At 34.5% G+C, this 15,350-nt stretch overlaps 1 protein-coding gene across 5 annotated transcripts in view; it reads left to right on the top strand.

Annotated features, from left to right (window-relative positions):
• SIPA1L2 (signal induced proliferation associated 1 like 2) overlaps positions 1-15,350 on the top strand; it is a 125,191-nt gene that overhangs the window by 64,770 nt on the left and 45,071 nt on the right. For all 5 annotated transcript variants that reach the window (XM_030945096.1, XM_030945095.1, XM_030945091.1 and 2 more), the window contains exons 6-9: positions 1,297-1,471; positions 5,188-5,291; positions 11,520-11,677; positions 13,200-13,776. In XM_030945096.1, the coding sequence (XP_030800956.1) occupies positions 1,297-1,471; positions 5,188-5,291; positions 11,520-11,677; positions 13,200-13,776 (1,014 nt within the window). The remainder of the gene's footprint in view (positions 1-1,296; positions 1,472-5,187; positions 5,292-11,519; positions 11,678-13,199; positions 13,777-15,350) is intronic.

Here is a 15,350-nt window from a genome sequence, read left to right as displayed (position 1 = left end):
ACTTTGGATGGGGATAGCACCTAATGCCAGTCAAAAGGAAATGACCGGAGTGAACCAGTAGCTCCAGGTTTCATGGGTCTGACCCAGGCAGCTCCTACAGTGCATCTATAACCCAGAATCCCCTTTTATCTTGGATGGTCATCCATCCCATGCCACATCAAACTTACAGCTTCTGACTCTCCTGTGTTCTAGGATAGCCAGGTGAAATCTTATTCCTTATCCTGTCCTTTGCTCCTAGCTGCTCTCTGGTCAAGGGCATTCTGCCAGAGCAGGTTCCACAAGGGCTCACCCCTACACAAAGCCTTTACCCCCTTAGGACTAAGGGGAAGCAGGCTGGTTTTGTCACCTTTGCTGTAACAGAAACACATCCAGCCTTTGCATAACATGCATTTTGGACACTAATCCTTTAGTTGGATTAAGAGAGGTCTACAACTGGAGAGTTGATTTGAGTCATGAATATAGATAAATGTCTGAAGGGAATCGGGTGTGACTGATGGTCTCTGTCGGTTTGTGAAGCTCTGGAAGGTGTTGGTTAAGAATAATAGGACTAATCCATCCATGTGGAATTTCCTCTTTGTCAGCTTAAGTGTGCATAAAAGCTAAGAGGAAAATGGTCTGCTCAAGAAGTAATAATCTCTCTTTATGCCTAATGTTTTATAGTTTTTGTACTTTATTTTTGAATAGATGTGATTTGTGTAATGTTCCATAACTGAGAATCTCTTTAACAAAACTATTTGACTGCAATCTAATTTCTTGTTTTAAGTATACTTTTAAAAATGGCAAAATAGTTTTTAACAGCGAGAGATTTTATGAGGAAGGCAGAAGATGACCTGTAATAGAAATGACTGTTCTGAGGGCCTGTTTTAACTGAAGTACAGTGAACTTTAAAGGGTAAAAATGAGGGAAGATAAACTCACCTTCTTTTAAAGCTGAGAAAAAAGGACCAATATACAAATATTGCCAATTAAATTTTTCATACCGTAGCATGAAGTAGAGTGTGCTTTTATAGATAACAAAGTGAAAAGTCTTTGTACTGCTTTTATCTGTGTTTGAATAGTGCCAATCCAGTTTTCTTTCAAGAGTTGGAGGGTGTCCTTTGTGGATTTTTTCTTTTTTGTTTTCATCCTGTGGTGATTTAATTTCCCAAATCAGAACACTTATTTTGTCATTTTCATATGCCTTCTGTCAGGGGTTATAACAGTGTTATATTTTAATTGTTAATATTTATTATAGTATTGATTTTCCTTTGCTTCTGTAAATTTTCCTTTTATTTTTTTATTTAATTTTTAATTTCAGCTGAGTTTTCAACATAAGATTGGTATCCTTTACTGCAAAGCAGGCCAAAGCACAGAAGAAGAAATGTATAACAACGAGATGGCAGGACCAGCTTTTGAAGAGTTCCTTGATCTGCTGGGCCAGAGAGTACGGCTAAAAGGATTCAGTAAATACAGGGCTCAACTAGATAATAAAAGTAAGTTATGTGTCAAGCTATGGGACAAAGGGTAAAAATCCAGTTGATCTTCTTTAAATTATGTTGTATTTTCCTGCTCTTGACTTTGGGTTTTGAATAGTAGGATTATATGGGAAATGAGGAAGATGAAGCATATGGTAAGAACATGTATCAAACCTTTTCTGAAGGGTCATTTACTTATTCTGTGACATTAGTAGAACTGAAAATCAAAGCAGTTTTTTTCATTTGTTTTCATTTATTTAAAATCATACTACATGAGTAATATTTCCCCAGGTACACTTCAACATCTTATTCTTTCAAAGGCAATAAAATATATGTGTTTCAAAATATGGAGTAATTTCTCTTATTTCAGTAAAACATAAATGCTTACTTTTACCCAACACACGCAAGCAGTCAAGTTTCCTGGTTTTTCACACATGCACTGTAAACATGTGCTCATTTGTCAGCTGATAATTTTTAATCTACCTCAGTGCTGTGTTAGTACTGCCATTTCCCCAGGTCTTTCAAGTTCCCTAAGAGCAGTATGGAAATTTAATTGTACAAATTGGTTGGAATTTGTAGCAAAATACGAACCAAAGTATTGCTGTTAATAAAGAGGTCAATGATATGTTAAGACACTTCTTTATCAGCACTGTTTTCACTGCCCTTAAATTTAACTTAAATTCATTCTTAGTTTAATGATGTTTTAGCAGGATCTTGACAGGTGATCAAATGAGTTGTGATCCAAGGATATCTAGTTATTCATTTACTTCATTTTAACATAATGTCAATCTAGTGTAAGCACCACATTTATTTCCAATAAAGTTATTGCCTTTTTGCTTAAGTCCATGCTTGTTTCCCCTTTAGTAATTTGAGCTAGAGACTATTGCATCCTAATTTAGAGACTATTGCATCCTATTTCAGTACAGAATAATAACAAATCATTTTTCAAATTAATTGGTAGAAATACATATTAGCATGCTGTGGATGTCAGACTTCTGGAATGCATTGATAAATAGGGATGAAAAATTAAAAGGAGTAAGGGATGTTTGAGTTTTCTTTTTTTCCCCCAATCAGAATGTGACTGAATGTCACCTACTAAGTTGTACATATGAAAACAAATGCTGGTCGGTCAGCAAATGCAGTTTCTGTATTTGCTGTGCTTCAGTATGAACTTACATTGCTGATCAGCATTGTGCATGTATCAGTCAGTAACGTGATTTTAATGTTTTGCAAAGTCTGTGTGCCCTTAACTATATTGTCCTGTCATAGTGTGTCCTCATCGTTTGCAACAGGCAAAATGGAATTAAGAATTCAAAAAGATACAGTCTTTAGTATTTTATTAAATGTAAAGTACTGACTTAAGTATCACATTTTTGTTATACTTAACAATGCAAGAAGTATTACTGTGTGTTGTATTTAGACTTAGATTGTACATTTTTCTGACTGCCTGCAGATTCAGAGGAGTGTAATAATGTAGTCTCTGGGAGCTATATTTTTGGTAGATACAGTGTTTCAGTAAGAAATCTTGCTTAGTTCTTGTAGGAGTGAAATTTATTAAGTTTTTTTATTTTATTCTCAAATGCTTGACTAGCTGTGAGGTTTTTCTCTAAAAAGTTTGCTTTTTAGAATTTATTTATTTTAAAAAATTGTTTATTTAATATTTGGATAAGTGATTGGTCCATTTCTTATGTAACAGAGAAAGTAGAATGTTGTGATGGGTTGCCCTGTCTGGCAAATAAGCCCCCACCTCTTGTGTGCTCGCCCATCCTCCATTTTGTGAGTCGAGATTGAGTTTAATGTTGGAAGGGAAGAAAGGAAAAAACACCCCCAAAAAAACCTCCCGAACAAACAAAAACTCCAAAACAAACAACAGCAACAACAACAAAAAAACCCCAATCAACAATGAAAGCACAGCCCACCACTACATCAATCAGGCAGCAATACAACTGATGCAAAGGCAATCGCTCGCCACCTGCCATTAGCTGACTGATGCCCAGCCATTCTCTGAGCAACAGCTACCATGAAAAAACTCTCCCTGCTCCAGTTTTCCTGCAGAACATGACTTTATAGGGCATGGGATATGTTTTTGGTCCATTGATGGGCTGTCTCCTGCCAAGCCCATGGCCAGCCCAGCACATTTCCTGGGACAGGGGACAGTGTGGTGCTGTGCTGGTGCTGTGCGGGCACTGCTGGGCCACAGCTGAATCATCGGTGTGTTGCCAGCACTGCCTTGGTTGCAGAGACAGCACACAGCACCGTGTGGGCTGCCATGAAGAATTATAGCTGCATCCAAGCCAGACCCAGTGCAAATGTTCAGAACATATGGAATGTATTAACTATAAATTCTCTTCTGCCCTTCTTTAGTGCAGTTTTAGTGGTGTGCAGTTCCAAACCCCGAGATAAAAAAAAAAAAAGAAAACTAAATGAAATGTTACCAATTCAATACTATATAATTTGTTTAGTACATGTTTTAAAACAAATCAGTCTACTGGAAATGAGATAAAATGTTTTATTGTTGGAACATATTTTTTCTTTCTATCTCTTCAAAACTGTCTCTCTAAAATGCCACTGAAAGGTTATAATGGAATTGGATTTTCAGCTAAAATTTTGAAACAGAAGACTGCAGTAAGGTTTCCTTCTTTTAGCAACATCTAAGTAACAAACTTCAGTTGAAAGTATGCTTATTATTTCTTATGCAACTGTAATCTGTGTTTAAAATGAAGCTAATTTAATTACCATCCAGGCATAACTGATACACCCAGCACACTCACATATGAATGCACTCCTAATTGTATGCACAGAAATATTTTTATATTTAGGGCTGCAGATAAACAAGTGCATGTTTATATACTTTTATATAATTATAACTGGAGAACTAACACGACTGATTTATTTTTGGAATATAGTTATACTCTTCAAAACCAATCAAAACTCTGAAACCTTAAACAGTGTGTTAAAGAGTGTACTGGAGAATAATTATTGCTATAGATAACATAAAATTATCTTAAAAAATAAGTGAATGTGGAAAAAGACAAGAAAAATTGGCAGCTGTCTTCACTCAATAGGGTGTTCAGTAGAGTTAAACCTTAAACTTTTTAAAAGTTCATTGTACTTAAATAGTCTATACAAATTGAAGAATAGGAATAAAAAGGATTAACTTATGACTACAGTATAAAACTCATTTACTGTAAACATCACAAACTGCTAACTATTAATAAACTTTCTAAATAAAAGAAAGTGTTAAATCATATAATATATTACATTTATTTAAATAATTTTCAAATATATGTAGTATGCGCATGTTTTATGTTTTAAAAATGCCTAATATGCAACGTGGCTTAATATGAGGTTTGAAATAGCCAGTTCACTTTTGGCAAAGTGTGGGTTTAGTCAATTGTCCTTATTCTTGTTTAAATAACGAAAATATGTGTTATCTAAAACTACTGAAGTAGTGTAGTATTTTGTTTTTATCGTGATATGCCACTATATTTAAAAATAGTTTATTTAGGTCTCAGAGACAGCAAACTCTTTGGGTTTTTTCCTGCAGGACCTCTCTATGTCATAATACAAAAACAAAGACTAGATTTTTATCTGATGGAAACTGGTTTTGTTCAATTGTAAAAAATATACAAGTTGTTTAAAAAGATTTAAATCACAGCATGAAGAGCGATGTCCTGAAAAGTAGTATGAATGTTCTAATTCACTAACCTTCTTGTGATTAAATTCATTTTCAGCTGATTCAACAGGAACTCATTCCCTCTATACTACCTATAAAGATTATGAATTAATGTTTCATGTATCAACAATGCTTCCCTACATGCCCAGTAACAGGCAACAGGTATGTCTCTTTAGCTTTTCATTGTATTTTACATTATAAATGTCTGACGTTGAGTGTTGGGGTTTTTTAATAGTATTGGTTGAAAACAGAATTGTTTTAAAAGAAGTATGACTCAATTATATTTATTTTCTTGAAATATTGGAAGACGTTAGAAATCTTGTAAGATTTTTGTTCTATGTAATTCAGGAACTTATCCCATGTATCCTATTTCATTATATTATTGAAAGGCAATATTGCCTCTGGTGAATATGTTCTTTTCGGTTTAGACTGAATTCACATCTTATGTATGTTTTAAACATTGAATGGAATGAATCTTGAAAATAGTCTTATGGTTAAAATATGCATGAAATAAAATTCTTAAAACTATTCCACTTAATCCTTGTATTACACATCTTGAAATGTTTATTAATGTGTGAGCTTAGTAATAGTTTTAAACTGTATCCTTCAAGGTGTCTATGAAAACAGAAAATTGCAGTGTATTTGTCTTATTTCTAGAGAATTCCCTTTGCTTATATAATAATTCAGAATGCCTTCAAAGCATTAAGGATGGCTAAAAACCAGCACAGCATCCAAAGTGTGCGGTGCACCAGTAAGGTTGCTCTGTCTTGCCTGTCTAAGATATTTCTTGTGACTCAATTAAAATGTACAAGCACATTTAGTATAATATATCAGTATTAATGCCTAAAAGAAAAGCACTAGAATTGCTCATAGATCAGACTGATGGTAGTTTGTAACTTTCTGTGCTACAACTCTATGTTCTTCCAGGTATGCAGAAGTAAGTGTTGATTTGTGTAGCTAGTTTTGGAATATTCTCTCCTTGCCATGCAAGTTACAATCATCTCAGCCATTGTGGAAGGGTGTCATGAAATAAGGATGCTATCTCACTTTGGTTTTGAACAGTTCGCAAGAGATGCTTACTGATTGATTGTTGAACCATATGGGAGTTGTATCTTTCATGTCTATCCTATCAATAGGTCTTGCGTGAGCAGAAAGAGATGTGTCAAGGCAGCAAGAAAAAGATAAAAGTACTGAAATTCTTCAGAAGGGATAAATAAAAATAACAATGGAAAAAAGTAGATCATGTTATGTGTTTTAAATAATCAGTACATAGAGCTCTGAACAGTTTGAAAAGCTGTTTCAAGTGAACAGTTAAGACATTGCACTTAGTATTTAGATGTGGTTTAAAGAAACTAAATTAGGAATCAAAAGACAAACTTTTCACCATATGAATAACACAAAGTTTAGATGACTCACTTCCTAAAATGTGTGGCTTTCAGGGCACAGAATGTTCATCAGACACTTAACTGTGACATAGCTAGTAATCAAGGGATTGGATCTTCATTACTGGTTTCAGATTGTTCTGCTTCTCTAAACTTTCAGTTGCATGTTATTACCAAACAGGATTAATTTAGTAAATGCACTAGGAGTTGTTCTGTCTGTAATCAGTCTAACAATCTCTGACTGGAAATGCATGTAAATAGGAAAAACTGTACCTTACTAAGATGATATAGTACACTGAATGAGCTTGCCTTAAAAGAAAAAGTTAATATTTTCGTAGCAAATCACAGGCACTGACAGTAAATATGGCCTTACTTGGAGTTTAGTACTTTTGTTGTCTTTTGTGAATTTTCTTTGTTTGTGAGAACAGGATATCCTCTTGCCATTATCCACTTATTTTCGTAGTTTTTTGCTGTTTGTCTGTCAGCTTCACTGCTGTGTTGCCCAGCCACCCCCTATTACTGTCCTTTCACTTCTTCCTGTGCATTCCTTTCATTCTTAAAATTTCCTTATGTGTCTGTCTTTATAGTCAGGTGCTGATTCTTGTGTACAGCAAAATCTTTCTATTTTACCTCCATGGTTTTCCCTAGCAATGGGCTCTCCTTTCCACAGTGTTTTAGTAAGCTCTCATCATTGTCCCTTTAAAAGGTTCAATATTTAGCAGAAGCACTGTATTGTTATTCATGGTTTTCTTGGGATCAAAATAATGTGGCAGTTTTCCAAGTTCAAGCAGTATGCCTATCTGAAGACCCACCACATTATTTTTCAGGTGATGAGATCTATCAGTGTTTGCACAGCATGTACACTGTCTTAATGAAATGTGACAAGTGCGCCCAAATTACTAGAATTTAGCCAGCCTTAATGTGCAAAACATATTTAAAATAACTGTTTATTTTTTTTCTCTTATTGTTTAGTTCCAAAATACATAATGAAATCTCTTCAGGGTTTGGCTCACTGCATACCCAAGTAAGGGGAAGTTAGAGGCCACAGTAAATTTCCTGTTAGGTTATGTTAGGAATGAAGCCCCCATTCAAGAGTTATTTTCTACTAGCATATTATGTATGTACTGGCTGAAGTTGTTGCATCCTTTCCCCATGTCCCTTGTTTGGTAATGACTGGGCAAGGTATTCAGTCCCTCCTTGATGGTGACCTTCAGTGAGCAAGCGCTGAGCATTGCTTGTGCTCCAAATATCTGTGAGCCAAAAATAGGCTGCACCAGAACTGTTTGTTGCTTCTTCCAGGATATAACTACGCCCTGCTTGGTCCCTGATCAGGACATCCCTCTAGTTTTAGAACCAGCAGGAGATCCAAAGAGCAAGGTAATTTTTATTTTGGCTGCAACGTAGGCTGGGAATTTTCAAGTCAGCTGCTCCTTCCCTAGGATGGAGAAGACAACCAGCCCTGGTATGGCCAGTTTCTTTTCCTTTACTGGCCTTTTCTCCAAAGCAGTTCAAGGCTTTCCCCTTTAAACTTTACCTTTGCAATGTCCCTTTCCAAATCATTCCCTTGCAAGTTTCCCACTCACACATTTGCAGTCTGCTTGTGTTCACGTGGTCAGACCCGATTAATCCAAATCTGTTCAAATAATCAGTTTTCACCTGGTTTTATGAAAACTTGAAAATTAAACAGATATGCAATCATGAAATAAGCTTGTTGCATTTAACTACTGTTAAAATAGTTAGGTAACAAGACCTGTGGTTATACCAAACTCAGTTGATCAGAGCGTTGAAAGAGCTCTTGCCATTCATTTCTGGTTTTGGTACTGGCTAAGAAACCAAATTGAAAATAAAACTTTTGAAACCACTTATTTTAGAAATGTACTAAAATAAGTTTGGAGATTTTCTTATTTGACTCTTAACGCTTCATAATTTAATTGAATGAAGAGTATATTTCACTGCCATTTCAGCAAGAATTCCTTGTTGTTTTGCAGTTTGACAAAGCAATTATTCCTACTGAAGTGGGTAGATTTTTAAGGCTGAGCACAGGCTGTTAATATGTAAAGTTTTAAGACTGTTTTTCCTTCAGAGATGCATATCTGAAAATTAAGAATTGAGTCACTAAAATCTGAGAATAAATATAATAACTATCATTTAGTGCAAATAATTTTAATCTAATGGATTCTGCTTTTCTAACATATTTTCCTGACTGGAGTTCCCTTTGTGTGTCTTTTATTCTCACAAAACACTTCACTGATTTCCTTCTGGCTGCCTATCATACTTGATTAGGTTTATTTTCAAATTCTAACATGACAATGATGGCTCCTTTACTGCAAGTAGTTCTCTGTAATCTCTGCACCCAGTTGAGAGTTCCTGTCAACATCAATGCTCAACACTGGCATGAGATTCTTTAGAGTATGTTAGAAAGGCAGATTAAAAAAAAATAATTTTACAACATCCAAAAAACCCCAAACCTGAGCAGACCTCAAAATGGGAGAGGAAGGGGAAACTGAGAACCTGAAAAGACCACCCAAACAACCTAGGAAGCAAAAGTTGGGAGAAAAATCTAGGCTATAGAATGGAAACTAGAAAAGGGTTTCTTATAGATCATTTTGCTGAGTTCCGGTTTCCTTCAATTCCTTTTTCATTTTCAGTATGCTGTCCTTATCTCCCATTTCCCAGAGAGGTATGTGTTCCCTCCTTCTTCTCCATTCAATACTTTATTCTTTTCCTGTTCCTTTATCCTATCCAGAGCACTTCTTTCCATGTTCCAGATCACCCCAGTTTAATTTTCCCCACTTTAGAAATTCTTTGCATTATGCTTCTCTGTGCACAGCCACAACTGTGCTTTGCCTTTTGCATTGTGTTGAAATTGACTGATAACTTATGCATGACAACTATTTATGAGTGTTACTCTGGTTTTATTTTAAACTGAAGAAGTCACTAAGATCTCTACGGTCTTGGTAAGGTTCTTAAAAATAATGACATGTCTTCCTATTTCTTTTTTTGCGTCTTGTAGAGGTTTCCACTCTTGAAAAATATCCTAGGGGTAGGATATGGGAACTGTCATACTTTTAAAAAGTCTTAGCTAGTAAAATTTCAAACATTTCTAAAACTTACCTTCAATTTAGTGAATGCTGTTCTTGCTTATGCTATGTATGATGGCAAGCAGAGCCTCCTAAAGGGGTCCACAAAAGCAGAAAATATTCTTGAAAGCAGTGATTATCTTGAAAAATAAATATACCTTTAAAGATGATTGCATTTTCATTTTTGTCATTTACTCGATGGAAATGTATAGGCATGAACCACTGTAGCAAAAACAAGTAATTGGGCTCTTAGTGGTACAACAAGGGCAGAAATGAATCACCTTGTACCTCATAATTGGAAGGTTGCTTACAAATTTAACTGAGTTGTAAATTCCAACCTGTGCAATAGTAATAACTTCTAAACATTAACTTGTGCTGCCCTACTATGATCTAATTGTGTGGCTCACTAGATGAGCAAATTAAAGAATATCTGACACACTTAGTTCTGTGATCAGTTCCTCGAAGTGTACTTCTGTGTGCAACAGTCTGTGCATCTTAAATGGCTCAAATAATGATTTTAGTCTTAAAAACCTGAGAACTTGACTGAGCCACACAACAAATATTGTTTTCTGTTCCTATGTCTGTTTTCAAGTTTCATAAGAAGTCTTATTTCTTTATCTGTATTTGGGATTTTGATTATGTTTAAAATAACATAGATGTACTTAGTGCTTTAAAATTGTGGCTTTGGCCCTTCTGCCTACCTTCAGAATATCATCCTTTATGTTATTTTAAGGGTTATAATGAAAGGGTTATAGATTCTAGGCTTTAGCATGTGCAACTTTGCTTTTTGTTGTTGGTAGCTGAAATACTAACTTTTAGTGGAACTGGGAAAATGCAACAAAATACTCTTATTAGAAAGATTCTTTTCCATGAAATCACCTTCATAAAGAAATTTTTACTTGCTCTGTCATTAAGTTTCCAAGTAAATTTATTCTTAAATCTTTTTTGGTTACACACGAGCTAAGGTACAGCTGTAAGTGTCTCTATGCTATTAGTTGACAATGCAAGATCTTTTGCAGACTTTGGGTAAATATTTTAAGTGTAGCACCTAGTAGACTGCTTTTTTTTGTTTGTTAATACGCAAAATTTGAAAGTTACAATATTCTTCCATGAAGAAAGTGAGCATCATTTGACTGTGTTATTTTGTTGGGTTTTTTGGGGAGAAAGAATAATAGTCCCTTATTGCTGGATATGTTTTGTAATTTTTACTAAATTTTAGCCTATAACAATGATTTAATACTTTAAATCAGTTCTTAAATATATTTTGATTATAAAAGCTACCAATTACAAGAACAAATTTTTAGAGTTGCTTCCTCTAGTTCCTAGAGCTGTTGTTTCTCCATGAGTCTTGGTTCTGTTCCTCAGGTATGCAGTTGTTAATATTTGTGATAGATGTTCATGATAATATTTTTTTCTAAATTAAGATCATAATATTAAGGACAATATTTATTAGTGTTGTGACATGGAAAAGAAAGTTTTATTGAGACATAGAACCAATATTACATTTTTAATATAGAGACAAATATTACACTGTAAAGAGGGAATGGATGTACAGTTTTCTGGATAGTGAGAAATGTCAAGTGATGCAATGCTTTTTTATTACTGAAGTGATGCATTTGGTAAGAATAAGAGAAACACATTTTTCTCGTAGAGTAAAATATAAATGAGCAGAAACTATGGAGAACTAGTGTGGGGAAGTGAGAAAATTCATTAGTATTTTTGTGAACTTCGCCTAATTTCCTTTCTTATATTTTTGCAGTTCTGAGATCCTTTACATGTTGTTCTTCATGATGCAATAAAAGTTATTTCTGAAAAATTATGCTTTATTTGTATTGGTTTGGCTTGGTTTTTTTTCCCTAAGATGATGAATTTATGATTTTATTTATTTATTTTAATAACTAATTTTTCAATGCATGTTTCTTGTCTAGCTGCTAAGGAAAAGGCATATAGGAAATGACATAGTTACCATTGTCTTCCAAGAGCCAGGAGCACTTCCTTTTACTCCAAAAAATATTCGTTCCCACTTTCAACATGTATTTGTCATTGTCAAAGTGCATAATCCATGCACTGAAAATGTGTGTTATAGGTGAGTAGAGCCTTATACCTATACAAGTTTGTTACTAACATTGCAATGCAACTGTTTTCTAGATGTTTTGTATTTCTTATAGATATTATGTGCTCAATTTAAAAATTTCTGCTGCACTTCCTGTGAATTTGAAACCCCAGTGTCTCCCTTGTACACATCTAGAGTTATGGAGTGCAGTTTGTGTGCTCAGAGGGATATGTGCAGAACTCCATGTTGCTGATTTATGGCCACAGAGTGGGACAAGTTAGTGAAAATAAGACTTGCGGACACACCAATAGAAATGAGTTCAGAGTTTGTATTGCATGTTTCCTTTTTTTAAAGAAATTGATTTAAAGTATTTCAGAAGGTCCTTTAACCTGTATGAATCCCTGAGTATGACAATATGATGAGTCATAGCCTTTAAGCACATAAACAAAGACTTTTGGAGAATGGAAAAAAATCATAAATTTCAGATGATTTTAACTTTCTCATTTAAGTCACTGCATCATGAATTTTTGCAAGGTAACCAAGGTGGAAACACATTTGTGAATGGATTGGTAATTGTGCAAGTAGTGATAAAGACATGAAGTATAATTACAGAGGTATATTTATAAATGTTATTTATTCATTGTTTAGAATGAAATTAAAATACATCATGAGGAGGGTGGGTCATAGTACTGTCTTTTAGCAGTTTACTAGAACTTAAACTATCTTTTAGGACTTGATTTCATTTCAGTAACTGCTTTGTGTTGATTAATACATGACATTTCCTAAGTTATATTTTGCTTACTATTAAACTCTATCTGTCATCCCAAATTTGACTGTATTTCAGTCAAGCAAATAGTAGTTATTCCTACTGTGTGCAGTATTTTGAAATTATTTTTCAGTTGAATATATTTTGTTTGTATCAATCAATTAGAGGGATAATTGTATCAATTAGGAAATAGTCCTATTTTTCTTACATTTGGATGTGAACTGTCTAGATCAAGAATTGTGTTTTCCAATTTTATGAGTATAGAGTAGGCAGCTTAAACAGGTGGAGAATGCTCCATTATAGTCACGTTTGACACCAATATTTTTCATTGAATTCATACTTCATTGTAGAAGATCTGAGGATAAAAATTATTTTCTGTTTCTGTTTTTACATTGCTTAGTTTTAAGATGATGCAACTGAGTGACAGCTGAAATGACAGATTTACATAAAAATAATTTTTAAAAATACTTCTCTCCTTTATTTGTTACAATTCATTTTAATATTTATTGCGTTCAGGAAAGGAGATGTCAACACCCTAAGAAGTTATCTTCGATGTTTTTTGTTTTAGCAAGATACCTCCATAATGTCCTTTATATATTTAAAAGAAGAAAGCCATTCTAAAACAGACAATCAGTTTTCTTTGATGTGTCTGAAATGTCTGCAAATTGGCATGTCAAAGCTGTACTTAATTGTGCAAATGGATTGCAGAGATCAGAGTTCTGCTTATCATGTGATTTTTTTTTTTCGGGAATTAATTGTTTTGTTGGTTGTTTTTTTTTCTATTTCCAGTGTTGGTGTTTCACGATCAAAAGATGTTCCCTCATTTGGTCCACCCATTCCCAAAGGAGTAACTTTCCCCAAGTCTGCAGTCTTTAGGGACTTCCTTTTAGCCAAAGTTATTAATGCTGAAAATGCAGCACATAAGTCGGAAAAATTTCGAGCCATGGCCACAAGGACACGTCAAGAATACTTGAAAGATCTGGCAGAAAACTTTGTTACCACAGCTACAGTGGATACTTCAGCCAAGTTCAGCTTTATTACTTTAGGGGCAAAAAAGAAGGAAAAAGTGAAACCAAGGAAAGATGCACATCTATTCAGTGTTGGAGCAATTATGTGGAATGTGATTGCCCGAGATTTTGGCCAGTCTGCTGACATTGAATGTCTCCTCGGGATCTCCAATGAATTTATCATGTTGATTGAAAAGGAATCAAAAAATGTTGTGTTTAACTGCTCCTGCAGAGATGTTATTGGATGGACATCTGGATTAATGAGCATCAAAATATTTTATGAAAGAGGAGAATGTATTCTTCTGTCTGCAGCAGATAATTGTACTGAAGACATCAGAGAAATTGTTCAAAGACTTGAAGTAAGTACAGTTTCTAAACTGGAATTCCACTTTTTTTTATGAACAGTTTTTTGTCTACATCTCCTCTGAGATATAATTAAAAATGTTCTGTGTTTATAGTTCAGGAGTGGTTTTGGTCTTCAGAGAGCATACAAATAGTAATCCTTACAACAGCATGTGAGATAAATGTTGGCAACCTGTTTTTCAGGGGTAAGGTTTCAGATACCGTTAATCTCATTACTTGCCAAAGGCCAGGGATGGTTCCAGTGTTGAAATCAGGACTGAAAAGCTATTGCCACCTCTTACTGTAGCCTGTTCTCAAATCACACCCTTGTAGGTAGAAGTATGATTAATTAAAAAATTTATAAAATCTAAGTATGTAAAATATACTTTTTGTAATAACCCGTGAGAATATTAGCAGAAAATTTTATGTAAGTGGTTCTGCTGGTTTGTTGCTCTGTACTGAGAAAGTGCAGAAAGTAAAGAAAACTACACCAACTAATGCCTCTTTTAACAGCTGACTGGCGATAAAGTTTTTCAGACACTTGATGACCATGTCAGCACTACTGTACTGTAGCTATTACAGTCAGTCCAAATGAAATGACTCCACATTTACTCCAAGGTAAATGTGCTGATGCATCCAGTGGTTGCACTTCACTCTTTGATCTTAATTTAAGTGATTTAGATAGTCTAAGGGGTTTCTTCTGTTGGAAGGCTTGGCACTGGAAAGAATTCGGTCTGCTTACAGTTTTCACACTGGAAAAGTCAGATTGCAGCTGATGATTTGGGGCCTCTCTAGTACTGCAGTCTCATTTAGCATTGCTTAATATCACGCTCTAAATAATAACTTTCTTCCAAAATACAATTGCTATTTCAAGAGTTGAATGTGTTTAAACTCTTCTTGCCACTGTTGTATTATCCTTTTCAATTGAGGTCTTCAGTTTCATTTTCCTTAGGCATGTATTTCCCTTCTAGAAAATAGTGCTCCCATTAGGTCTTGTTAACCAAGCAATATAAATTTCTTAACACAAATGAAAAATAAGACTTAAAGTTGTAGTGAAAACTTCTGCTGTCATCAGTGACAATTTTTTTTTTGCTATTTTGCACTTTTGCATTTATTCGGTTTTGCAAAACCTGGAAATAACCCATGTTCCTGTAGACAGATCTTTAAGATTTGGTAATTAAAACCACAAAATGAAATGTTTGTCTATGTTTACTTTACTACTTCCTCTTTGTTATGGCCAGATATGGGTTTAAATAATGACAAATTGGTTTTAAGCCTCAAATTTAGCATCAGCTATTACTAAGTTTACCTGAATATTAACTTCAAGTATCTATTCCAATGAACTCTGCCTGCCTTTTCTTTCTCGCTACCTATCCAACTTTCATATTAATTAAGAGTTAACTATCAATACTTGTTTTAAAACATGTTTTTGTCCATGTTTCTTGCCTCATCTTTTTCTCATTTTCCCCTGCTTTTTCCTCTCCTTTGGAAGCTGCCTATTGATGTTATTTCCTGGTTGTTTTATCACATTGAATGCTTTCTACAGTCCTTAAATACATTTGGTATAGAACCATTAGAACCACTAAAAAGT

This window comes from Camarhynchus parvulus, chromosome 3 (genome assembly GCF_901933205.1).
Source record: "Camarhynchus parvulus chromosome 3, STF_HiC, whole genome shotgun sequence".
Taxonomy (NCBI): domain Eukaryota; kingdom Metazoa; phylum Chordata; class Aves; order Passeriformes; family Thraupidae; genus Camarhynchus; species Camarhynchus parvulus.
This window is presented reverse-complemented; position numbering and strand designations above follow the sequence as displayed.